The 27,016-nt window shown below is 44.5% G+C and overlaps 1 protein-coding gene and 1 long non-coding RNA gene across 3 annotated transcripts in view; one reads left to right on the top strand and one right to left on the bottom strand.

The window, feature by feature from the left end:
- The window catches only part of LOC121000945, a 677,653-nt gene that overhangs the window by 499,787 nt on the left and 150,850 nt on the right, over positions 1 to 27,016 (bottom strand). The window lies entirely within an intron of this gene.
- KIRREL3 (kirre like nephrin family adhesion molecule 3) overlaps positions 1 to 27,016 on the top strand; it is an 886,110-nt gene that overhangs the window by 784,816 nt on the left and 74,278 nt on the right. For both annotated transcript variants that reach the window (XM_040431744.1, XM_040431736.1), the window contains exons 8-10: positions 4,163 to 4,311; positions 5,908 to 6,035; positions 10,478 to 10,604. In XM_040431744.1, the coding sequence (XP_040287678.1) occupies positions 4,163 to 4,311; positions 5,908 to 6,035; positions 10,478 to 10,604 (404 nt within the window). The remainder of the gene's footprint in view (positions 1 to 4,162; positions 4,312 to 5,907; positions 6,036 to 10,477; positions 10,605 to 27,016) is intronic.

Genomic DNA, 27,016 nt, shown 5'->3' with positions numbered 1-27,016 from the left:
ACTGTAGATACAAAGATGCATAAGATTAATCCCACAGAGTACCAATCCAAGAAAAGAAAGCAACTCCAGAATAAATATCCATAATAATAACAAAAATGATATACAAACAACTGTTAAAATCAAAGATAAAACCAATACTTACTTGAAGCGACCATCGGGGACAGAGGCGTGAGAGCCAAAAGTTCCAAGAATGATACAAAGCTATTGGTGTGGTGAAACCGTATTCAAAAGGAAGATCCATCTCGTCTCCTTTTGAGCGAGGGTTTTCTTCCAGTTATCACCGTAAGGAGAGATAATCGTGCGGTCAATGCCTCTAAAACGTACTATGGACCTATGTCGTTCCTTAAAGTGTCTAGCAATAGGTTGTGAATCAAAGACACTTTCTTCTTCTTTGGCTGCTTCAATCGCCAACACGTGCTCCCTAATCCGCTTTTTCAGCTGGCGCAAGGTCATACCAAAGTAGATTAGGTTGCACTGGCATGTTGCCCAATAGATCACTCCAATCATAGTGCATGTGATGGTGTGTGTTATCTTATATTGTCTGGTATGGGAGGAATCCCAAAAACAGTCTGCCCTATCCATGTTTTTGTAGGCCAGGCACTTACCACACTCCTTGCTCCCCCATGGAGGGCCCTTCGTGTCGAACAGTCTCATTCTTCCGATTGTATGATGACTTTTGATCAGGTGATCAATCAGGTTTCTGGCTCGTCGATATGTTATACGGGGGTATGGTGGAATATTATTTCTCAATTGTGGATCCATTCGTAAAATTTCCCAATATTTATTAAGGGCATTTCTAACTTCTTTCCAGCGTGAATTGTACCCAGTGATAAACCGGATCTCATCTGTCTCCTTCTTTCTTCTTTTCTCATGGAGGAGGTTCAATCTTTTGGAATTGCAGGCTTTCCAATACCCTGCCTCGATGGTTCTCCTGCCATATCCTCTTTCCCGGAATCTCAGGCGGAGATTCTCCGCCTGGGATTCAAAGGTCTGCTCACTCGAGCAGATTCTGCGTAACCGCAGGAACAGGTACACTGGGATTCCTTTAATCAGTTTTCTCGGATGTCCTGATCCCGCGTGGAGTAGTGAGTTTACCGAAGTCTCTTTTCTATAGAGGTCCGTTGTAATGGAACCCACTTTGTTGACTTGTAGACATATATCCAAAAAATCAATTTTGGTGCGAGTGGTCTTAAAGGTAAGCTTGATGTTGAGATCATTTTGATTCAATTGTTGAATAAAGTTACCAAACTCTAATTCTGTCCCCTGCCATATAATCAAAATGTCATCAATGTAAGGGCCCCAATATTGGACCTTATTTGCCAATGGCAGGAGATCAGTGATGAGGGTCTCCCTTTTCCACAGCCCCAGGAACAGATTTGCATATGAGGGCACACAAGACGCCCCCATTGCTGTCCCCTGGAGCTGTATTCTAGATGCATAGATGCATGTAGCATTCTTGAGAAAGGCTTTGCTAGCTGAAACATTGCATCTGGAATAAAGAAGTGCGGCGGGACGCCCCCCAGGGCTGATTGAGTCCCAGTGTTAGGAAAGTGGTGATTCCTTAATAGTTTGTGTCACATTGCTCATACCTGGGTTAGGCTCCGTAGCAATAAAGGAGTTGTAGTTGGTGGAGTAAGTAGAGTCCAGACTTGGTGAAGTTTAACGGTTTTTACTTGCAATAAACATGTGTCATCCAAACAATACTTGATCTTTCTCTTGGCTCCAGCAGGCTAAGGGTAAACTGGAAGGTAAACCTGAATACTTTGCTTTGTCTCTCTGCTGCTGTGCTAATCTCTGGCTTCAGTCTGGTTACTGGATTTTCTAGCACTTCTGGTACCGTTGAGTGGGGTGCCTTTGGCTGTTGACCCGTTCGTAAAACTCAGTCTATGAACTGCAAGGAGTTGGATGGCTTTGCAAGCTGCTTCCCCTGGATGACTCCTGCTGCAGGAGGGGATAACGTTCCCCTCACTGCGCCATGTCTGGTCCCTTTGGACTCTAAAACTCAACTCTTCATACAGTTTCCTGCAACCCCTCCCTTGGTAGGAAACAGGACTAGCCCACTTCTGCCCAAAAGGGAGGGGAAGGGGTAGAATGGTAAGTTCCATTCTAACTAAAGATCTCTGCCCGGGACAACCAGGCACATTATATATAATAACAGTTTCATAACAATATTATTAAGGCACGGTATCAGAGGACCTTGAATTAAATACACAGATGACATTCTCTCATTAGAGGCAGTAACTAGGTGTAAGAATGGTAGTGCCCCCTCTGTCTGACCTTTTATATGTGCGCTTGGCACCTGAAGGCATCTGTGTTGGACCCATGTTCATATGTGCCCACATTGCTGAGAAAAATAAAGTTTTAATATATGCAAATGAGACTCTAGGAGAAACGGGGGCGTTACCATTACTCCTAGAGTCTCAGCTCTCTCTGCAACTCCCTCTACAACCTGAGCCACTGTGATAATTTAAGAATCCATAATTTCACAAATCGATGATGACATTCAGGACAAGCTGCTCAATGGTTCATCCGTGAAGATGTCCATGAACAATTTGTGTTTGGTCCATGTATCTGTTTTTTGCTCTCCGTGTGTCATCCGTATTCCACGTGTAGTACCACTACAAATTGTATATTGTTATGCACTGTGTATTTTTACGGTTTGTTCCTGGACGTTATTACACACCTCCCATTCCCCAAACTGACTGTATCTTAGGCAGCGTCCATTTATATGTGCATAGATTTATTGAACTGTACTCACATCATCATGTCACATGGTCAGGACCCCAGGAATGGTGATGGCTAACCTCTCTCCTAACCCCTCCTTTCTTGGCAGTCACCTCCGTTCCCCCATATCCCCCAGTATTTTATTTGTCAGAATTATCTTTTAACGTCACTTTCACCAGTTTTCCGTTTGCAATACCTTAAAAAAAAAAAAAAAAAGAAGAGGTGCTCGCAGTTTAGCATCTCAACATGCAGATCTCTTAATTAAACATTATGAGAGGAGCTGCGAAGTGCTAATCGCCATTAACAAGAGTGCTAATTATCCAATAGTACGCCTCGCTTTCGACAGCTGGGGGAAAGCATTAACCTGTGCAATGCTGGCCGCCACGCCACCCCTGCTACATTCCATAAGATACTGATATATTTTGATTTATATTTCATTCTGTTAATTACCATCTTGCTGCTCAGTGTCTCAATATACTGTATATTCTATGCATCGGTTATAACTACTACTGCCCCCTTGAGGACAGTCAGATGCTTGCACTGCAGGTAGCTCAGCAGACAGCTTACCTTTCTTGATCCAACCTCAACCAGTGGCCAATTCTGCACGGATCTTGTGTCCTCGTGGTTTCCATAGGTTAAGTGCCTTAGTGGCTTGCAGTGACTGAAGCAGGAGCATGCTGTGTGCTGCGCTGCAGCTTATGTTAGCGCTATATCAAATGTCCACAGCATAATGTATACTGTTTCAGGCTCTAGACTCCCTGCTTGTGATGTGTCGGGCTCGACAGCTATAATGGTTTATAAATGCGCTCTCATTTCCTGCATTGTGCTCAGTAGCCACGTGGCTAATGAATGTTATAATGTGCGGACATTAAAGACTCAATGTTCTGAGCTAATATCAAATAACATGAGCAGCTAATGGAGGCTCCAGCTCTGAATGTACGGATGTAATTGCCCCTATCAATGGCTGCGATTGCTTCTCCTCCTCCAAACATTCTCCTTCCATTATCCCCGAGCAGCTGGAGAATGGCTCTGATATCCTCGGTGCAATTCTGCACCCCAGGAACAGACAATGAGAAGTCTGGTAACCCATCGATGGAATCTTTGGCGGGGGGGGGGGGGGGGGGGGGGAACAATTGACATAAGATATCTGTCATTGCACGCTTTTTATCTCCGAATATTACTTATTCTTGTACAAGCCCATAGGACTACGTGACCGTCAGGAAGAATTCCCAGCTTATGGCTGTAAGCAGTGAATGTTCTAAGCAAGCAGAGATCTTGAAAAAGTATTATAAATTTGCAGAAATTTTCATTATATAATAATTAAACTTTATTGCCCTTTAAAATATTTTCATTTATAATTATTGGTTGCTTCGCTGATAGGGGTGGTGATTACATCTGTCGTCGTCCTTCTTTCACATTGTCTGTTGTGGTTTTTTAGGTGGGCAAAAGGAGGACAACTGCTGAAGGAACTGACGGAAGAAACGTATGAGACGGTGGTCGACTACTCCTACTTCTCAGAACCGGTTTCCTGCGAGGTCACCAATGCCCTGGGCAGCACCAACATCAGCAGAACAGTAGATGTTTATTGTAAGAATTTACCCATCCCCCTCTTTAAAGAGGCAATTTTTTGACTCTATTTTACGTATTTTAGGATCGTACACTCCAGCCACACCCAGAGCTGTATTTATAGTTCTGCACTGCATTGTGGGACATTAGACAACAGTCGCACTTTTAGGGGACATACGTAATGCTAGAGGGGAAAGGAATTTATTTCTAAACGCTAAGCCACATGCATACGGTGCGTATTATGTGTGGATTTTCGGCGTGTATTTTAATGTGTAAAATCTGTAGCGTAATACAGTGCTAGCTAAGGTGATGAGATTTTGAGAATCTTATGTACGCAGCGCGGAAATTATCCACGTGGAAACCGATCTTGAAATGCGCAGCTTGTCTATTATTTGAGCACATTTCACCCTTTGCAAAACATCAAAATCCACAACAAAATCAGCAAGTGACACATACGGACTTTGATGCGGATTTGGTGCGGAAACGCAGTGAAATCAACATGAAAATCCGGATAAGCTACACTGCAGTGTGCATTTACCCTAATGGCAGTATTATGAATGCTGCTGTGGATGTTAGTGGAGTGTGAGACATCATATAACTCAGTCAATAGCAGATAAGTCAATTTAAGCATTTTGAAAGTTAGGGTATGTTCACACACAGTGATGGCCAGTTCGCAGTGTTCTCCCGCGAACACATGCAAGCTGCCATCTTAAATCACAAGTCCGGCGAGGCACAGGTAAGCCCTTACCTGTGCCTGCGCCGCGAGCCGGTCTGAAACAAATGCTGTCACCGGGAGCAGGCAGTTCCGAGAACAGCCCGTTGAAGGCCCCCGGCAGCCTTGTGATTTAAGATGGCAGCTGGCATGTGTTCGCGGGCAAACACGGCGATCTGGCCATCACTGTTCACACATAGTGGCTACACTGCAGATTTTCTATCCGGATTTCTGGGATGAAAATCTAACATATCTCACCTGTGTGCTTTCCGCACTGCAAAAAGATAGAATATGTCTGTAAAATGCGGACCACAAACCCATTGAAGTCAAGGGTTGCCAACTTTCTTTTATCAGGACAATTTATCCCAAAATCACGGGCAGCTAAGATGTTTTACGGACAAATTAGAAAACTATAAAGAATGATAAAGGTTATAAGTCATACATGTGTATAGCTCAATATACTGATAAGAACCACTAAGGTAATCTAGTCAGGTACCACCAGCCACCAAAAAAATCACATACACTTCTATTTTTTTTTTTAATGGACACAGGAAAAAGTTTGCCTATCTTTACAGACGCCAACCCTGACTGCTTCCGTATTTTGCCGATTTGTAGTTTGCAAATTGCAAAATGGACATGGTCGTGTGAATGAGCCCCTAATTCAAAACAAGAGCTGAACTACAATGTCCATAGTGCAGGGGCAGAGCCCACCATCATGTGCGCAGATGTGTAGCATTTTACCGATGTACTGTAGCATCGGCCATGGCCAGCTACGCTGCAATACAATTCCTACTCACGACTCTCTGGTATATGTGATCTGACACATGTGATCTCACAGAATTCATGCTCCCGTAGGACAGTATTTTCTTGCCCAGGGTAAAGTTTTACTCTTCTTCCATTTACAGTTGGGCCTCGGATGGCCACAGAACCGGAATCCATTGTTGTGGACCTCGGATCAGAAGCCACCTTCCATTGTGCATGGATTGGTAACCCCTCTCTTACCATTGTCTGGATGAAACGTGGTTCTGGTGTGGTAAGTACAAAACATCCTACAATGCGAAACGTAGCCCCAAACCTTAGCCATTCACATGACATGAGTTGTGTCACCCAGTGGTAGCTGAAGTCTCCATGTAGCCATGCAAATATAACTATTTGGGGGTCATTCGCAAAGACTGTATGCTTTTCTGGTCTACAAAAGTCACACATTCTTCCTCAAGAAGATGTTGCGCAGAAATTTCTCAGGTGCATTCGCCACAGTGGGCAGAAGTTACGAAAAGGGGCAAGGTCACTGCGGCATGACATCAACAATATCCTTCTTGCTTACATACAGGGGCTGAAAACCTATCCTCACTAACTGGCAGAAACGCAGGGCCCATTACTAGAGATTTTCTCTCGCTGTAAATATGATCCTGTAGTTTTTCTGTCTCTACGTTTAATGACAGCAACCCGAAATATTGAAAATGAGAAATTAAAGGCAAGGGGAGAATTTATCAAGAGTGGCATCTCAGAAGTGGTCTAGGAGAATAATGTATTAAGACTTTTTGATAGTTTTTTTTGGAGGACCTGCTTTTTTTTAACTGCCAGGGTGTATTGGCCATCACTAAGGGGCCTTAGGCTAGGCCACTGCCTTTTTACAGCGGCCTAGTTAGGTGTCTGCTCCTGCTTTATCAGCCCGGATAGGCAGAATTGCCGATCAGGGCCAATTAACCCCTTAGATGCTGTGGTCAATAGTGACCATGGCATCTAAGTGGTTTAGAGCAGGGGTGGCCAACCTTACAGACACAAAGAGCCAGAAAAAAAAAAATTGTATGACTGCCAAGAGCCACAAGCTATCCGTTTACACAAATATGCGTGCACACGACAGTATTACTGCAATTGAGTTATCAAACATTTAAAAGTGCATTTAAACCACCTTTCCTACCTGTAGTGTAGACAGCTTTAGTGAGACTTCTGGCAATCTTTGTTTTTCCACAATGTGTTTCAAGATTTCTCAGATGACCCCCTCATGCTCAGATGACCGCCCATGCTCAGATGACCGCCCTTATGCACAGATGACCGCCCATGCTCAGATGACACCCTTATGCACAGATGACCGCCCATGCTCAGATGACCGCCTTATTATCAGATGACGCCCCATGCTCAAATGACGCCCCATGCTTAGTGCTTAGATGACGCCCCATGCTTAGATGACGCCCCATGCTCAGATGACCGCTTTATTATCAGATGACGCCCCATGCTCAGATGACGCCCCATGCTCAGATGACCACCCTATGTTAAGATGACCGCCTTATTATCAGATGACGCCCCATGCTCAGATGACGCCCCATGCTCAGATGACCACCCTATGTTAAGATGACCGCCTTATTATCAGATGACGCCCCATGCTCAGATGACCACCCTATGCTCAGATGACCGCCTTATTATCAGATGACACCCCATGCTCAGATGACCGCCTTATTATCAGATGACCGCCCTATGCTCAGATGACCGCCCTATGCTCAGATGACCGCCCTATGCTCAGATGACCGCCCTATGCTCAGATGACCGCCCTATGTTAAGATGACACCCCATGCTCAGATGACACCCCATGCTCAGATGACACCCCATGCTCAGATGACCGCCTTATGCTCAGATGACCACCTTATTATCAGATGACACCCCATGCTCAGATGATGCCCCATGCTCAGATGACCGCCTTATTATCAGATGACCGCCCCATGCTCAGATGTTCAGGGGCTATTTGACATAGGAGAGATGTGAGCATGGGGTGTCAGATTTTTAGTGTCTTATGTGACCACTGGGGAGACTTATTTTGTGGGTTTGATGAGGATTTGGGGGTCTTATCTGAGCTCATACTACCCCCATGTCAGATAAGACCCCCAGATCAGTACTTTAATAAAATAAAACTGTGTAGGAGGCTTATCCTACCTCTGCTGCCGCTGCTCTGAAGACTGGTGACCTCTCCACATTGACCTGACGTGCACAGCGTCAGGTCAGAGCGCGGGCCTGCATGTATTAAGGGGGGGTGCACTGCGCCACCAATGACAACCTTTAATACAGATACAGGGGGCGGGTGCCGGCAGAATCACATAGCCGACACCTGGCCTCTATGCTGCGTTCCCCGGCACTTAACCCCTCAGGTGCGGGCTATATGATTCTGCAGCCAGAACCCGCCTCCTGTATTTGAATAAATGAGTGAGATAACTTCATTGGTGGCAGTGGAAACAGCCCCTCCCCTCCTCTTCCCCTCTGCATTCTCATTGGTGGCAGCGGCAGCAGCACAGGGGGAGGAGGGCACTGCTTTCTTCTTCCTTCTCCCCTGTGCTGCTAATATTTTGAAACCTGCGACATCCCTGGCCCGCTCCCCTTTGCGAGACGCATATGTAGAGGAGAGCACGCTCCTCTGAGAGCCGCAAGTAAAGGTCCGATGAGCCGCATGCGGCTCGCGAGCCGCGGGTTGGCCACCCCTGGTTTAGAGGGAAGGGGCTCCCTCTGTCTCCCATCAGCAAAACACAACAGAGACTGCAGGGTGCAAATGTATTAGCACAGTAGCCTAGGCCCTAATAAAGGCTGCAGGCATGCCTGCAGTATATACGTTTCAGGCTCAGCCTCTATGGCACAGCCTGCTGGGGACTGTCAGTATAGAGCTGACAATATAATAGACTGTACTGCATATGAAGTACAGAGTATTATAGAAGCAATCAAATGATCGCCTGTTAAAATCCACTTGACAAATGTTTTTAAAAAAAGTTAGTTTTATTAAATTAAAAAAACTACAAGTTAATAAATACAAGCTTGTCAACAGTAAGTTGTGTGCAGCTCAAAATGGTGCTATTAAAAACAACAACTTGCAAAAAACTTTTTTGTCCTGAAAAATTCTTTAAAAAGTTACGATGAAAAAAGAAAATTTTGGTCACTAAAGCCCAAAACAGGCTGGTCACTAAAGGATTAAAGCCATTTTTTTTAGACAAATTGACCAAATATTGTAATTAGGGATGGCAGATTTGGATTCTTCCTGTTTTTTTTGGGGTATTTTTCTGATTTATTAGGCAACCAGCAGGAACTGTATGTGACTGCAATAAACGTGTTACTCAGAATAATTTTGTGAGAATAAAATAAAAATGATGGTGTGAAGTAGAACTGGTTCAATTGCCCATAGCAACCAATCAGACGCCACCTTTCATTTGTGTTTACAGTAAATATAATGAGTTCCCGATCGCCCGATGTAAGGTTTAAAGGGAGAAAGTTAATACAAGGTCCTTACTAATATATTGTGATTGTCCATATTGCCTCCTTTGCTGGCTAGATTCATTTTCCCATCACATTATACATTGCTCGTTTCCTTGGTTACGACCACCCTCTGATCCAGAAGTGGTGGTCGTGCTTTGATGCTTTCTCCAGCAGTACAGAGACAATTAAATCTTAATAAAGGAGCCCCTATATTTGTATTGTACAGCAGACAACATGGATTCCCTTGCATAGTGCAATAATAGACGGTCATGTGACTCCACGTAACAAACAGGAATTGTAACTTTCCGTCATCAGTGGTGGCCGAGCGTGGCCGCCCGCCCCAATGTTTAATACCTTTCCAGTTCACACAGTTTTCCATTCTCAGGATCATGATTCTTCACAGCTTGAACTTTTCAGCCAGAGCAAAATCACGGCTGAAGCTTTGACATTTATTTCTAAAGTTAAATGGCAAAAAAATATTACTTAGCGCTTTCCTGAGGTCAGCGGCTTTATAGTCAGTGCACGATCGTATGAAAGCAGAATTTTATTTCCAATTTTTTTTTTTCATTTCAATATGTTCAACAACCTTCATGTAAGAGATGACAAGTGCAAATAATTCATTTTCTAAAATTGCAAATACAGAAAAAGAATGTCAAGCCTGTCCCCTACAACCGCAGGTACCGCTATTACTGTGGCCAACAAACTTCTGTTCTTGTTGAGGCACAAGGTTGCCAGATTTTACTAGATCAATGTGACACTGGAAAAAAACAGGGAAATAGCACTTTCATGTAGAATTTCTCAAGACTGTTCAATAATATCTCATAATCTTGCACCAGCCAGATACCACTGATCTTAAGTTACTGTACCTGCATCTATGGAAAGTCTGATAATCTGGCAATTTCTGGTATGTGGTATTAGCCTATTCCTGACATTCTTTGATAGCACTCTTTGCAACAGGCTGTAAAATGAGATTTTGCTTGTCTGGGATATGTTTTGCTGTCCTGACATCTAGTGGCCAGAATAAATACTGCACTGTATTGATGTTTTCACAAGCATTTACTGCAAATAAATAAGAATTAGCTTTAAAATATAGAACTTTCCAAAGATTATGTCGCTTTAATAACAAAATCTGTACGTGATGACATGTACAGACCTGAGAAGCAAACCATGAAACTACAACAGTCATCATGTAATGAATGTGCCATTTTCTGTAATTATTTTTATAACCTTGTATGTTTCCCTCAGGTCCTCAGTAATGACAACTACCTGACACTAAAAAACGTGCGCCAAGAGGATGCTGGGAAATATGTTTGCCGAGCAGTCGTACCACGAGTGGGTGCTGGCGAGAGGGAAATCACCTTGACAGTAAATGGTAAGGCGCTAGCCATGGTGCTACCTCCTTGTGGTAACATCGGGAGGTGGAAAATTACTGCACTGTTTCTTCCAAAAACTGTCTTGTGTCAGCTCTATCAACATGAATAGGAATACGCTGCAATACTATACACAACCTATGGACAGGTCTGACATCATCTCTGGATGAAAGCAGTTGTGTTTTCTTAAAGGGGTTATCCAATGACTAACATAAAATAAAAAAATTATAGATCATAAAGTACATGATAATTAATTTCTATAAAAGCTAGAACCTGCCCTGTACCTCACATTGATCCAGAGAGCTCCCCATTCATTGCTCTGCTAGAGTTATATCAACCTGGCAGCTCAAGGGGAGTGTCTTTTCTACTGCAGCTAAAGGGGCGTGTCCATGCTCTGCCTATCACTGCTCAGGAGGCAGCTGAAGGATGAAACTGAGCATGTGCGGCCATCTCAGTGAGCAGGACAAAGAAATAAGAGAAAAACAAACAGCAGGTGGCGCTTTAAAGATATATTTTATTGAAAAACTCAGTGGCTATGCAAAATTTAAACCCCCGCTTGTGGCTAGGAAAGTTGGATGGCAGACAATACTGGTGGATGGTGTTGTCACCCAGCTCGTCCACACTCCTGAATATACAGTAAACTGCCTATTTGTGCAATTATATGACTCTTGTCTTGATAGTGTTGTATATCCAGGGGTGTACAGGCCATAGACGCTCCCCTCTTGACTCCTGAATTCAACTATATTGCCATTGTGAGGCAACTGGAGTAGGAGGACAGAACATGGCAGCCGGTACTGGCCACCACCAAGGGGAAGTTTTTAGGGAGGTATGTTCTGCTGCTGGGGCGATATTATGTGATGCACTTTGGTATTTGGCTCTTCTGGGGTGGTATAATGTGCCACAATATGGACCGCCTACTTGTGTTGGCCTGTCCTTCTGTAAATTTGGACAGAACTACAAAATGGGGCCACTTTTGTTTTTTCCCAGGGCCATTTTAAGTTCCCGGTCCGCCCTTTTGTATATCTTTGCGTAGCTAAAAGAGTTGCCCTTCATGACTCTTAGCACGGCCAAAAGTATTGTCATACAGCTTTCCCAGATATGCTCAAGAAAAATTAAACCAATAGATGTATCTGTTGCTGAGAAAGCTGGGTGGGAAACGTCATGACGACAATTACAGATCCCACTTGTTGTCACCCAGCTTGGAGTGCAGGGCGTGATAAATTCCCCCCTTCCCCCCAGGGGTGTGAGCAAGCTGGGTGTCAGCTACAGTAGACGCTGTATGGGCAGCCATATTGGTTGTCACACAGCTTTCCTTGAAGCAGATATAATGATACTGATGAATAAACTTCTCATTAGTATGTCAGGAGGCGACTCAGGGACTTCTATTTATAGGGGATGTTCACTAACACCATATTGTGATCCTACTATACGAGAACCTTGTGTCTTAATGTCCTGGAAAGTGGCGAACAAGCAGCGGTCCTTGTCTGCGCTCCGAGCGTGGCATAGATCTGTTTTATATCTTTATCTCTTGCTGTGAAGCAGGACGGCAGATTTAGCTTTTTAATATTAGATTCCTGTTTATGTTCCCATTAAAAAGCTGGAATAACAATTTCCCTGGCGCCAGTTGTATATGAGTCTATTCTGCCGCCACTGTTACAGAGGTTTATCCTGTGCAACGACCACCGCACACGGAGAGATGGTGAAGGAACGAGTGGCATCCATAATATTAGTAACCATATACCCAGATGTGGTCCGGGAGAAGCCAGGAGCCTTATATTCCTCTTCATACTGGGTCCTGTTTGTGTCACATCCTAAAGAAATTCTAAATAGCTGTGATTAAATGGGTTATCCCATGAGTATTGTAAAAAAACGAAAATCAGACATCATACAGTACACGATCACCTCTTTCTAATGCATTTAGAACCAGCCCTGTACCTCACATGGATCCAGAGATCTTCACATTTATTGCTCTACTGTATTTATTTCAAGCTGGCATCTTAGGGGACGTGTCCTTTCTCAGGGGGTGTGTTCTTTCTACTGCAGCTGGTGGTAGTTGAATTATGGAACTGTGCATGTGCTTCCATCCATGGGTGTAGGAACCCCCAAAAATCTGGGGGGGGGGGACAGCATTTTTGCTCGCCGGGTATAAACTTACAGTTCTGAAGACTCAGGGGTGCTGGCTTGGCCGGGCAGAAGGAGTGTGGGAGACGGAGACTGTGAGGCCTTTTTCTCCAAGCTGCTCCAGATCAGTGCTCTGGGCAGCTGGGCTCCGGGCTTGAAGTGGGCACAATAAGAAAAAAATATTTTTCATTACACCTCAGGTCAGACCACCGATCAGACCCCCAATGTTAATCAGACCTCAGCTAACAGCCCCAATAAGATCACCAATGTTAATAAGACCTCAGATCACACCTCAGCTCAGACCCCAATATGAATGACCCCCAATCAGACCTCAAATAAGAGCCCCATGCCTCATAGCAGCCCCCAGTGCCTCTCATCAGCCCCCCCCCGGGGCGCCTCTCATCAGCCAGTAATAACAGAACCCCCCAATCACGTGCCAGTAATAACAGACCCCCCCCAATCACGTGCCAGTAATAACAGACCCCCCCCAATCACGTGCCAGTAATAACAGACCCCCCCCAATCACGTGCCAGTAATAACAGACCCCCCCCAATCACGTGCCAGTAATAACAGACCCCCCCCAATCACGTGCCAGTAATAACAGACCCCCCCCAATCACGTGCCAGTAATAACAGACCCCCCCCAATCACGTGCCAGTAATAACAGACCCCCCCCAATCACGTGCCAGTAATAACAGACCCCCCCCAATCACGTGCCAGTAATAACAGACCCCCCCCAATCACGTGCCAGTAATAACAGACCCCCCCCAATCACGTGCCAGTAATAACAGACCCCCCCCAATCACGTGCCAGTAATACCAGACCCCCCCCAATCACGTGCCAGTAATAACAGACCCCCCCCAATCACGTGCCAGTAATAACAGACCCCCCCCAATCACGTGCCAGTAATAACAGACCCCCCCCAATCACGTGCCAGTAATAACAGACCCCCCCCAATCATGTGCCAGTAATACCAGACCCCCCCCAAATTCCCCAATCATGTGCCAGTATAATACCAGACCCCCCAATCATGTGCCAGTAATTCCAGACCCCCCCAATCATGTGGCAGTAATACCAGACAGACCCCCCAATCATGTGGCACCAGTAATACCAGACACCCCCCCCCAATCTGTGCCAGTAATTCCAGAGCCCCCCCAAATTCCCCAATCATGTGCCAGCCCAGTATAATACCATGGCCCCCCCAAATTCCCCAATCATGTGCCAGTATAATACCAGTGCCCCCCTTTTATGTGGCAACTAATTATTGTATATAGTAAAAAAGAAATATTAAAAAAATGAACACATACTTACCTCGGCTCTTTCCTACGCCCATGCTTCCATCTCAGTGAGCAGGACAAAGAATTTAGAAAAGTATCAAAACAGCAGGTGGCGCTATACAGATAGATTTCAGTGAATAACTCGGTGGCTGTACTCAATTTTTAATTACATGCAATTACAAAAGTATTCAGATCCAGGTGCTGGTTTGAAAAATGTAGAATATTGTTCATAAGGTAAGCCCTTTAAGGCACCATCAGGGCGTAGTCTCTCTGTGATGCTCAAGGTAAATGGAATCTCATGTGGCAGTCAAGAGAACCAGAAGTAATAAGCCCTGCCCTTCAGACTCTTTAGAACAGCGGAGAAGTGTCATGTAACCCTGTTCTGCGCTAATGATTGGCTAGTAGGGCTCACAGTAGGGAGGGGCATACCTAATGACCAATTTCCAGCTACTGACTGGCACGTTAGGAGGCTGCTCAATAGACGGAGCATCAATACGATATAAGTGTAAAGGAGCCATCAATAGCTGGTTATTTTAAACTGGTTACAAATGCTCACTTTGTCCCCGGGGCTTGTTATCCAGCTGCTTATTGGTCGTATTAGCTGAACTGTTGCAACACTTTACCTCCTTGTCGTGTCTGAAACGTTTCTCTGCAGGTTGTCAATACTGATACTTTGTAGCAATGGCGTACCTATTGCACTATAGAGGCAGACCACATGACTGCTATGAGGCCGGGCACTGAACTGCTTCTGCTGTCCTCGAGATAGATTTACCTAATTTTCCATCAGTTGTTCAGTGTAAAGAGATTATTTACAGCTTCCATTAAAAAGGCAACTGTATACATGCCTATGCACTGAGCTCCCTCTAGTGGTGGCTGCTGATGGACAGTTTTATAATATGCTTTGTGAAGGGAAGCAGGAGATTTATCAATCAATGTATTTGTGCCAGTTGTCTGGTGTAAGTGCATTGAGAAATCCGGGTTCAGAATGAGCTCCATATTTAGGAAGCACACGATCCACTTTTTCTAACACAGAAGTTGAATGAAGTGGTTGATTTTTTTAGTACAGTTTTTTTTTATTAAAACTTTCTTCTACCTAATAAAAAAAAAATTCTAAATTCCTCAGAAATCTGGGGCGTTACGCTTTTCATTCTGGAAGTGTTTTGCACATGTATACTGGGAGCGGCGGGGGTTCTATGAGATCTGTGCTTTGTAGAATATAAAGACAAAGGGGGTCATTTACTAAATGATACATGAGAGTTTTCTGGCGTATATCTGTCGCAAACTGCAGCACAAAGATTATTTGCGCCACAATCTGTGACTTTTCCATGCTGGTGTGAGGTATGGACGAGGAAGGAACAGCAGGACCGTCTCATTTATCATTGTTTACGCCTGTTATAGGCGTAGAAAATGGTCTAAATTAAAGCCAGCAAGGAAGCTGTCTTATATTTAGACTGGCAATGGATGCACCAAAGTTATGTAGAGACCTGCGCCTCTACATAACTTTGAGGGATCCACCGCCAGCACAGGGGTTATTAAGAACGGCGTCTAAAATGGCGGTCTTAATAAATGACCCCCAAATTTCCTACAGACATAAATTAAGCTATTCCATTGCACCGTTGCAAATGAAACACTGTATTAAATCAGGACTACAATACACATGCCGCCACATACAACTGCCTTCGCCAGGATCATACCCCTTTAAGGATTCAACTGAAGTGCAAAATGAAAGACGCACGCTTTGACCTTAGGCTTTAGGACCCCCCCAAGCCCCCACAATGATTAAAGTCAGATTGGAAATGTCAGCCTGGCTGCCCACATCTCCTAATTTTCTTGATCACAGTTGGTCTCCTGTCCCTAAATAACACACATACTGCGATAATGCAATAAGGAGCACGCGGGAGCGACGAGGAGATCCGCCGGTGGCATCACATTGAGCAGGGATGAGGAATGCACCATTTGGTTTTATCTCGCCGTGCCTTGCAAAGTGATATTGTTTTCCTTCCGCTCACGCTCCCTTATCGACAGCAGGAGTTTAATTACAATTAAATAGCTAGCAGAAAACAAAACCAGCAGTAAGGAAACAACGCAGGCGAGGGGGGGGGGGGGGAATCAGACGCCATAGAAGGAGAGCGCTGTCACTGGGGAGAAATTACAAAACACAACTGCTCACTCCGGTTATCAGCCGCAGCCGGACGCTCCTGTCAGTGAGTGCAGATCAGATGGACGCAGGCTCGGACTGGTCCACAAGGGTACAGGGGAATCACCCGGTGGGCCCCTGAGCAAGGTTGGCCCCTAGTCTCCCACCCACTGCACAAGTGGCACATAACACAGTAGACTTACTGCACTACATACATATATTCAATGTACAGCACATCAACCAGCCTATGTTCATATAAAAAAACTTAAATTATTTATTATATTTGGATGTATCCGTATGTTGGGCCCCCAAAATACATTTTACTGGTGGGCCCTAGGTACCCCAGTCCAACATTGGACTGTTCATTATCACTATGTTTGCTGGGAAAGAGCAGGTCACTACAGTCACAGCAAAAAATGGTGCAAACAGATTTATCCCAAAAAAAGTAGTTCTTCCGCACTCGTTCATAAAAAAAAGATCCTTTAATTCATCTTTTTAAAAACATGCACGCAAGACAGTAGACACAAACCTACGCGTTTCAGATGAAGCATACCATCCTTAGTCATGGCTAAGATAGCAGGTGAATGTTAAGAGTTCGTGCTGCAGTAAATTAACACCAATCTACGGAAGGTACTTGTTAACCCTATAAAATAAATGTTTAAAACCACAGATACCACATGAACAATCCTCAATAGAAATGTATCAGTACGGAAATGTAATCCCTTAGGGTGGCAATCAAGACGATGGATCCACAAGGTTTCATGATTAGAGGGGTTGTGCAGGATATTAGAAAATGTCATTTGTGTAAACCTCGTCCAGTCTCCTACAGAGAATAATAGTGCACCTGTCAACTTCCGTCTCCATGCTCCCAATGCGCTCCATTGTTTACAACCTGAACTTCCAGGTTGTGGGCGTAGATCAGGGGTGGGGAACCTTTTTGCTGCCAAGAGCCATTTGGATATTTTTAACATTGTTCGCGGGCCATACAAAATTCTCAACTTCAAAATGTTACTGCTATCTTTGGTCAAACATACAGTATAATTGACTTAGGGGTAAGTTACAGAAAAAAAAATCTAGAGTGCTGTATTTTTGCAGCACAAAATGGCACCTGCATTATATATATTACATATAGTACAGGCACCATTTTGACCAAGCATAGCAGTCAAATTTTTTAGTTCAAAATGTTATTTATTTAGTTATTTATTTAGCATTAATGGCAGCCAAGCTAAACCCAGGATGGGCCCAGAGAGGGGTTCACCCAGCTTTGACTCTGCCACTGTCCCTGCCTCTTCCTTCACAATTGTCCCTGCCTTTGTCCCTTTTTCAGTCTCAGATCTTACCCCCCCACACACACACCCACCTCCATCAGGCTCCTATCAGACTCCCAGCCTACATCAGCCTCAGATCAGACTCCCACCAGGCCTCTCAGCCTCAGATCAGCCCCACCAGCATCAGATCAGACCCCCCAGCCTCAGATCAAACCCTCCCCAGCCTTATATCACACCCCCATCAGACCTCCCAGCCTCAGATCACAACCCCATCAGACCCTCCCTAGCCTCATATCAACCCTCATCAGACCCTCCCTAGCCTCAGATCAGCCCCCATCAGACCCCTTAGCCTCAGATCAAACTCCTCCCAGCATCAGATCAGACCTCATCAGAACTCCCAGCCTCAGATCAGACCTTCCCCACCCTCAATTAGCCTCAGATCAGACCCTATCAGACCCCCCAGCATCCAATCAGACCTCAGATCAGACAATTAAAAATAAATAAATAAATAAACTTACCACTCCAGCTGCAGATGGCGCTGCCACTTGGCAGATTCACTTACCCTCCCTGGTCTTCTTTCCGCCGTGCTGTACTGTGACCTGGCAACACCAGGGAAGGTGAGTACGGCCAGTGCAGTGCTGTTCTCACCTCCCTTGCCTCCCGAATGCTAATGACCGCTTCCATAATGGAAGTGGTCATTAGCATTTTCACTATATGCTCTGGCAGAGGGCCGGGGGCCACATGAATTGAGGTGGGTTGGAGGTTCCTTACCCCTGGCATAGATGATCTGCAGCCACAAGACTTCCCATAGTGCTGTGTGCTGTAAGATCAGCCAGAAATGTAAACGCCTATTACACCCTTCCCTGGGCAGAAAACTCCGCCCCACTACAACCTCCATCATCCCCTTGTTGTCTCCTTCTAATGGTTCCTCTCACACATCTCTGATATTACAAGCAGTGGACTACTACCCTGCTTGAGGTTTGGGAGCCCATTCCAAGATCACATGGGTCTGACATCACAATTGTTCGGCAGGGGATTCTTAGAAAGAGGAAATACAGTCTCAACAGAGGGCGCAGCACATGACTACTCTCCCGATCTCAGTGCATTAGTAAGCTGCAGGGCCTGGCAGGGGACACAAGGAAAAGGAAAAAAAATGAGGCCTTAATAACCCCTTTATGTATCTTGTGGTCCCAATCGCCTCCCTCTATGTGCTCAGTTACTTTCTCTATCCATATCACCTGTCGAGTGTTCACATTGCTTTTATGGTACGTAATAAAATGTTTTGATGCTGCTGAGACACTTCTTACAATGGGGCCGGAATGTGCTTTCCGCATTTGCGGATCTTCACTTCCGAATCCGCACTTCCGTTCCGCAAAAAAATAGAACATGTCCTATTCTTGTCCGCAATTGCGGACAAGAAAAGGCATTTTTTATGAGAGTACCGGCGATGTGCGGTCTGCAAAATGCAGAACGCACATTGCCGGTCTCCGTGTTTTTCGCGGATCCGCAAAACACATACGGTCGTGTGAATGGACCCTAATTGTAGACTACACTGTGTGGTGAACATATTCAGAACCCAAGTATCAGAAGCGTCTCAGCAGCATCAAAACATTGGGACCGCAATCATGAAACCTTGTAGATCCTTAAAGGGGTTCTCCAGGAAAAGATATTCATGACTTAGGGCTCATGCACACGACCGTATGGCTTTTTCTGTAGTTTGCGGTCCGCAAAAGTCGGATCTGCAAAAAATAAGGATGACATCCGCGTGCATTCCGTTTTTCGTGGAACGGAACATCTGGCCCCTGATAGAACAGTACTATCCTTGTCCGTTATGCGGACAATAATAGGACATGTTCTATCTTTGAACGGAGCGGAAAAATGGAAATACAGAAAACGGAATGCATACGGAATACTTCTGTTTTTTTTTTAAGCTGAATGGTTTTTTGAAAATGAATGGTTCCGTATACGGTCCGTATACGGAACACAAAAAACGGAATGAGCCCTTATCCTTAGGATAGGTCATTTATTATCAGATCTGCAGGCGTCTGACACTCAGGACCAGGGATTAGCGAATCGACTTTTAGGATGAAACATCCGAAGTCGATTCGCATAAAACTTCAGGAGCTCCGTACAGTATTAGATGAGCCGAAGTTACCACTTTTTTTACAGTACAAATAAATTTATGAAGTTATTGCGCAAAGTCTCACGAGCTTCGTACAGTATTAGATCAAAGTTTTATGCGAATCCACTTCGGATGTTTCATCCGGTCGATTAGCTCATCCCTACACAGGACCCCTGCCGTTCAGCTGTTAGAAGAGGCCGGTGACATCACTGTACATTGGTCATAAGGCCTAGTTGCAGCTCAGCCCCATTCATGTCAATAGTGCTGAGCTGCAATACCAAGCACTGCCACTAAACGATGTATGGCGCTGTCTTTGGAAAGCTGTCGGGAGCCTGCATCAATCACCAAAGATTCAGTAAGCGCAGCGGCTCCCTGAAACAGCTGATCTGCGGAGGTGCTGGGAATTGGACCCCGCTGATGTGATAATGACTATCCTGAGGATAAGTCATCATTATCTTTTCCAGGATAACCCCTTTAATCTTGATTGTTGCCACCTTAATGTCACGGCGGACGTGCACAGTTAAACAGATAACACACCAACCAGGCTCTGGACGAGAGACGGGGGAAGGGTCACCTCCTAATTTATCCCTGACCTCTTTCCCTACAATGCTCAGCCCACAGATCAAATCTAGATGGTAGATTTGTGTGTCCACCAGCCTATGCTAACAGAACCCTGAACTCCCTGAGATGGTGAAGTGGGGAGAAAGGAGCTGCCAGCTCACACAGAACCTGGATGGGATAGATGACATAAACAACCAAAGACACTTATCTGCTGAGAGCAGGAACAAACAGCCAACCTTCCATCCTAGCTTCCAAGACCACAATGAAGAGTATAATCCGCTCAAAGCACATAGCTGGAGACTATTTAAACTAATGACTCCACCCAGTGCACCTGATGCGAGGCGGATCCAGCACAGCATCAAAACAAATACTAGACTCGTGCTGCAATCCTGGCTGACCTCCGCACATCGTCAGAGTGGGGCATGACACTTAAAGGCCCTATTACACGGGCAGATTATTGTTAAGATGACCGCCAATTACCCAATGAGCAAGCAAACACTCATTCATCAGGTAATCTGGATCTTTTAACGTGTTAGGCCTCTTTCACACGGGCGTTGCGGGAAAATGTGCGGGTGCGTTGCGGGAACACCCGTGATTTTTCCGCGCGAGTGCAAAACATTGTAATGCGTTTTACACTCGCGTGAGAAAAATCACGCATGTTTGGTACCCAAACCCGAACTTCTTCACAGAAGTTCGGGCTTGGGATCGGTGTTCTGTAGATTGTATTATTTTCCCTTATAACATGGTTATAAGGGAAAATAATAGCATTCTGAATACAGAATGCTTAGTAGGTGATCAATTGAGGGTTCAAAAAATAAATAAAAATTAACTCACCTTCTCCTCTTGTTCGCTTAGTTCCCGGTCTCTCCTTTACTTCTTTAATGATGAGCTGTGGGCTAAAAGACCTTTGGTGACGTCAGATCACATGCTCCAATCACATGGTACATCACCGTGGTGATGGACCATGTGATTGGAGCATGTGATCTGACGTCACCAAAGGTCCTAGCCGATAGTTCATCTTTTGAGAAGTAAAGAAGAGACCGGGAGCTACGTGAACAAGAGGAGAAGGTGAGTTAATTTTTTTATTTTTTTTTAACCCTCAATTGATCACCTACTAAGCATTCTGTATTCAGAATGCTATTATTTTCCCTTGTAACCATGTTATAAGGGAAAATAATACAGTGAATAGACTGTCACCTAGCAACCATGCGTGAAAATCGCACCGCATCCGCGCTTGCTTGCGATTTTCACGCAACCCCATTCACTTCTATGGGGCCTGCGTTGCGTGAAAAACGCAGAATATAGAGCATGCTGCGATTTTCACGCAACGCATAAGTAATGCGTGGAAATCACCGCTCATCTGAACAGCCCCATAGAAATGAATGGGTCGGTATTCAGTGCGGGTGCAATGCATTCAACTCACGCATCGCATCCGCGCGGAATACTCGCCCGTGTGAAAGGGGCCTTATAAAATCCTGTTTTGCCGGCAGCAGGTCGTATCGTGTAGTAGGCGCTCTGCTGCAGGCAAACAATGAGACAGTACAGGGACGAGCAATGCATTGGCGATCGCTCGTCCGCATGCTGAAGAAGAGATCGCTGCATGTGATAGCGGTGGTCTCCTCCTCTAGTGAGCAGACGATTGACGGAAGGGAAGCGTTCTGCTCTATCTGCCCGTGTAATAGGGCCTTACGGGATTAAATCTCCATACTGATACATTGTATTTCTATTGAGGATTGTTCCTACGGTTTTATATGTTCTATTCATAGGTTAAACATGTTGTATCGTGTAGGGTTAAAATGTACCCCACCTGCTATTTTAGTTTATGCTATGACTACGGATGATATGCTTCATCGGAAATGCGTAGGCTTGTGACTACTGTCTTGTGTACATGTTTTTAACTAGATGAAATAAAGGTTTTTTTTTATGGACGAGTGCGGAGCAACTACTTTTTTAGGACTGCAGATGACATTATCTGTACTCAGAGAGTTATCACGGTGTTATCTGTGGTGTTACATAGGACTGCAGGTAACATCTACTACATTATCTGTACTCAGAGAGGTATCATGGTGTTATCTATGGTGTTACATAGGACTGCAGGTAACATCTACTACATTATCTGTACTCAGAGAGTTATCATGGTGTTATCTGTGATGTTAAATAGGACTGCAGGTGACATCTACTACATTATCTGTACTTAGAGAGTTATCATGGTGTTATCTGTGATGTTACATAGGACTGCAGGTAACATCTACTACATTATCTGTACTCAGAGCATTATCACTGTGCTATCTGTGGTGTTACATAGGACTGCAGGTAACATCTACTACATTATCTGTACTCAGAGAGTTATCATTGTTTTATCTGTGGTGTTACATAGGACTGCAGGTAACATCTACTACATTATCTGTACTCAGAGAGGTATCACAGGTGTTATCTGTGGTGTTACATAGGACTGCAGGTAACATCTACTACATTATCTGTATTCAGAGAGTTATCACTGTTTTATCTGTGGTGTTACATAGGACTGCAGGTAACATCTACTACATTATCTGTACTCAGAGAGGTATCACAGGTGTTATCTGTGGTGTTACATAGGACTGCAGGTAACATCTACTACATTATCTGTACTCAGAGAGGTATCACAGGTGTTATCTGTGGTGTTACATAGGACTGCAGGTAACATCTACTACATTATCTGTACTCAGAGAGGTATCACAGGTGTTATCTGTGGTGTTACATAGGACTGCAGCTAACATCTACTACATTATCTGTACTCAGAGAGGTATCACAGGTGTTATCTGTGGTGTTACATAGGACTGCAGGTAACATCTACTACATTATCTGTACTCAGAGAGTTATCACTGTTTTATCTGTGGTGTTACATAGGACTGCAGGTAACATCTACTACATTATCTGTACTCAGAGAGTTATCACTGTGTTATCTGTGGTGTTACATAGGACTGCAGGTGACATCTACTACATTATCTGTACTCAGAGAGTTATCACAGGTGTTATCTGTGGTGTTACATAGGACTGCAGGTAACATCTACTACATTATCTGTACTCAGAGAGTTATCACTGTGTTATCTGTGGTGTTACATAGGACTGCAGGTAACATCTACTACATTATCTGTACTCAGAGAGGTATCACAGGTGTTATCTGTGGTGTTACATAGGACTGCAGGTAACATCTACTACATTATCTGTACTCAGAGAGGTATCACAGGTGTTATCTGTGGTGTTACATATAATAAATAATAATAATAATATTTATTTATATAGCGCCACCATATTCTGCAGCGCTTTACACATTCATAGGGTTCATGTACAAGACAAAAGTAACTGGCTAATATACAACTGAAACACTAGGAGTCAGGGCCTTGCTCGCAAGAGCTTACAATCTATGCGATATGACTGCAGGTGACATCTACTACATTATCTGTAAACAGAGAGTTATCACTGTATTATCTGTGGTGTTACATAGGACCGCAGGTAGCATTTACTACATTATCTGTACTCAGAGCTTTATCACTGTGCTATCTGTGGTGTTACATAGGACTGCTGGTTACACCTACTACATTATCTGTACTCAGAGTATTATCACTGTGCTATCTGTGGTGTTACATAGGACTGCAGGTTACACCTACTACATTATCTGTACTCAGAGCATTATCACTGTGCTATCTGTGGTGTTACATAGGACTGCAGGTAGCATTTACTACATTATCTGTACTCAGAGTATTATCACTGTGCTATCTGTGGTGTTACATAGGACTGCTGGTTACACCTACTACATTATCTGTACTCCGAGAGTTATCACTGTGCTATCTGTGGTGTTACATAGGACTGCAGGTTACACCTACTACATTATCTGTACTCAGAGCATTATCACTGTGCTATCTGTGGTGTTGCATAGGACTGCAGGTTACACCTACTACATTACGTGCTGATAACTACATTATCTCTGTGTTATCTGTGTGGTTACATTGAACTGCGTTAGTGTCACTGAAGGATGTTGTATGAAAAAGGAATGAAATCATCGAGCAGTGAGGTGTATGAGGGGTTAAGTGAGAAGAGAACCTTTAGGGCTTATACAAAATTGCGTAATCTCCAAGACGTTTCTGCTTCATTTTGAACACCTGGATATGTAATAAGATTAGTATAAAGTTTTCCGGATCTCTGGCCCCGTGAGCAGTTCTATATAATGTAGATCAGGTTAGTTGGGCCGGTGGATACAGCTCCCCTCCCCCACCTCAAGTGGATGAAGTCTGTTCTGTCATCCATGGCATTGTGGTTCTGAGATCCCGCACTCCTCCATATGTTACCAGAGCTTTCACGGCTGGCAGCCCGGTGCCTGGAACAGCTGTGTAGTTAAAAATGCATAGGCATACTGTGTGTTCGGAGGCCTACCGTGGACCCAGCACGGAGAGCTACAGCCGCTGCAGCCCCCGACTCCAGGAAACTTTTCATGAAATTCAACAAATTTCAGTGATTGAAGCCAGGCATGTGATCCCCCGGGTCATGAAGAGGTATATAGTATACCATTCTCTCTAACACACACTTAACATCGTCTCTGTGAGAGATGAGCGTAGAACGTGCTAGAACTTTGAATGAAGCCCAACAAATAGGAGCGAGATGTCATCGAATGTCTGTGCAAGATGTAACAAAATACCACAAAAAGTCCAAAAATATAAGAGAAAATAGCGGAAATCAAAGGTTATATACTTTGGCTAACGTTTTTTCATTGCTCTCATTCCATAAGCTGCAGCCATTTAGAGGGACTTCGGATATTAGATGTTCTAGAACATAAGAATGAGGTCTTATGCACTCAGCCGCTCCATGCATTGGGGACCACAGTTTACGGTCCCCAATGCACAGGCAACATCCGTGCGGCTGCCGCAGACGAATCCAAACCCATTCAACTTGAATGGGTACGTGATCCGTCTGCACTGCAAAAAAATAGAACAAGTTCTATTTTTTGCGGTGCAGAGGCACGGAGAGAAACCCCATGGAGACACTCCATAGTGCTTCTGTTGGGTTCCGTGCCTCCATTCCACACCTCACCTTCCGAATCGCAAACCCATTTAAGTGAATAGCTCCGCATCCGTGATTCGGTGTATACACGGCCTTACAGTGAAGACTGACAGTAGTAGTAGCAGCACGAGGTGTCACCCTGCATCTGGTATCAGTGTACGAAATCAAGAATGCACAAAAACAGTATTAAGAAAACATACACATGGTCAGGTTTCCTGTTACAGTTTTGGAAGCCAAAACCAGGTGTGAGTTCAGGAAAGAAGAGAAGTCGTATCTGTTCTTTATATTTTCTCTTCTTTTATGACCCACTCCTGATTTTGGCTTCCAAAACATCAGGAAAGCTGACCGTGTAGTTGTACCCTAAGGATACTTGCACATGAGTTCGGGTAGACAAGCAGAAAATCTGCATTCTGCACCGAATCCACACATATAATCTGTGTTTCTTTTGGATTGTGGAGCTGATTTGATGCAGATTTACAGCAGATCTCACCCTTCCATTGAAAAGGGTGGAATCTTCATACCCCATATAGTGAGATTCCAGAGCTTGCCAGAGATAACATTATATTGATGTCGACTTGGCGGGCATGGCAAAAAAATGAGACTTCTCAAAAACCTGTACCCCCACAGTTTGCTACATGTGGCCCGTCTGGCAAACCCACATTTGCAGGCAGGTTTATCCCACATGGATTTTTATGATTGGCACAGGGGAAGAATAACTCTGGTTGGTCACCTGGTGAATTACATTGCACACAAGATCTTGTCGCTTGAAGATCTTAAATCCAAATATCCCAATATCCGTTTTCTTTTCTTCGCCTATCTCCAAGCCAGAAGTTATCTCCAGAAACTGCTGTCTAATGTAGCCCCCCGGGAAAGTAGTCCAGCTTTACAAGCCTCCCCCATATCGTGTGATAACTGCATCCGAGAGGCGGAGGTAGACATTTTCCACTGCTTGTGGCTATTCCCAGTGATAGAATCTTTCTGGCGCAAGGTCCACACATTTACTGCCACCCATCTGACGTCGGCAGATCCTATATGGGCCATATTTGGATACACTGACCCAATCATTACTAGATGTACCCCTGTAGCTGGATATTATTATGTCTGATAGCAGTTGTAGAAATCAAGACCATCCTCCATACCTGGATCGACCCCGCACCCCCACCGTTTAAGTTATTTCTCGAGAAAGTCTTCTTAATTAAGATGGACTTGTTGGAGGCATCTTCCAAGAAGGAGACCCATGTGAAGCAGTTCTTTACATACTGGGAACGTTTTATAGATATTTTGCCCCTCCGGGTCAAAAAGCCAATCCAGGATTGTTTTGAGCTCACCTCCTGGTATCAGACGCGTGGTTTATTAGGCGATCCTCCAATCTCCGCTTGATGACTCACTGGGGGTCCCCACGTACCTGCCTAGATTTGTACTGTACCAAATGTGGAGGAGAGGTGATTACGTTGGGCTTTTGCTGTGTTCTGCCCACCCTGAGGTTTGCGGGGTGCAAAGTTGTGGTTTCTAAGTTGCGTTACTAACCCCCTGCACCCCCTTTTTTTCTCCCTCCTTTTTCTTCCCTAGATGTTCCCAATACTCCTTGCCCTTTTTGCTTTTCCTCCTCTCCTTTTTTTCCCTTGCCCCTTCTTTTAGAAAAACGGACTAGTGTTGGAAGGTTGACGTAGTAACATCAATATTTCATTCTGATTTGGGACCTTTATTGATGACATGTTATTGACCGAAATGCTGTACAACAACACCTATCATACCGCACTGTATATGTACTCTTTTATTATGTCAACCTGGAATAAAAACATTTGAAATATGAAAAGGGTGAAATTCACACAAAAGAACCTCACAAAGAATTGACATGCTGAGGATTTAAAAATCCGCACAGCAGGTCAATTTCT

This window comes from Bufo bufo, chromosome 1 (assembly GCF_905171765.1).
Source record: "Bufo bufo chromosome 1, aBufBuf1.1, whole genome shotgun sequence".
Lineage (NCBI taxonomy): Eukaryota > Metazoa > Chordata > Amphibia > Anura > Bufonidae > Bufo > Bufo bufo.
The sequence above is the reverse complement of the archived record's forward strand: the minus strand, read 5'-3'. Positions and strand labels throughout refer to the sequence as shown.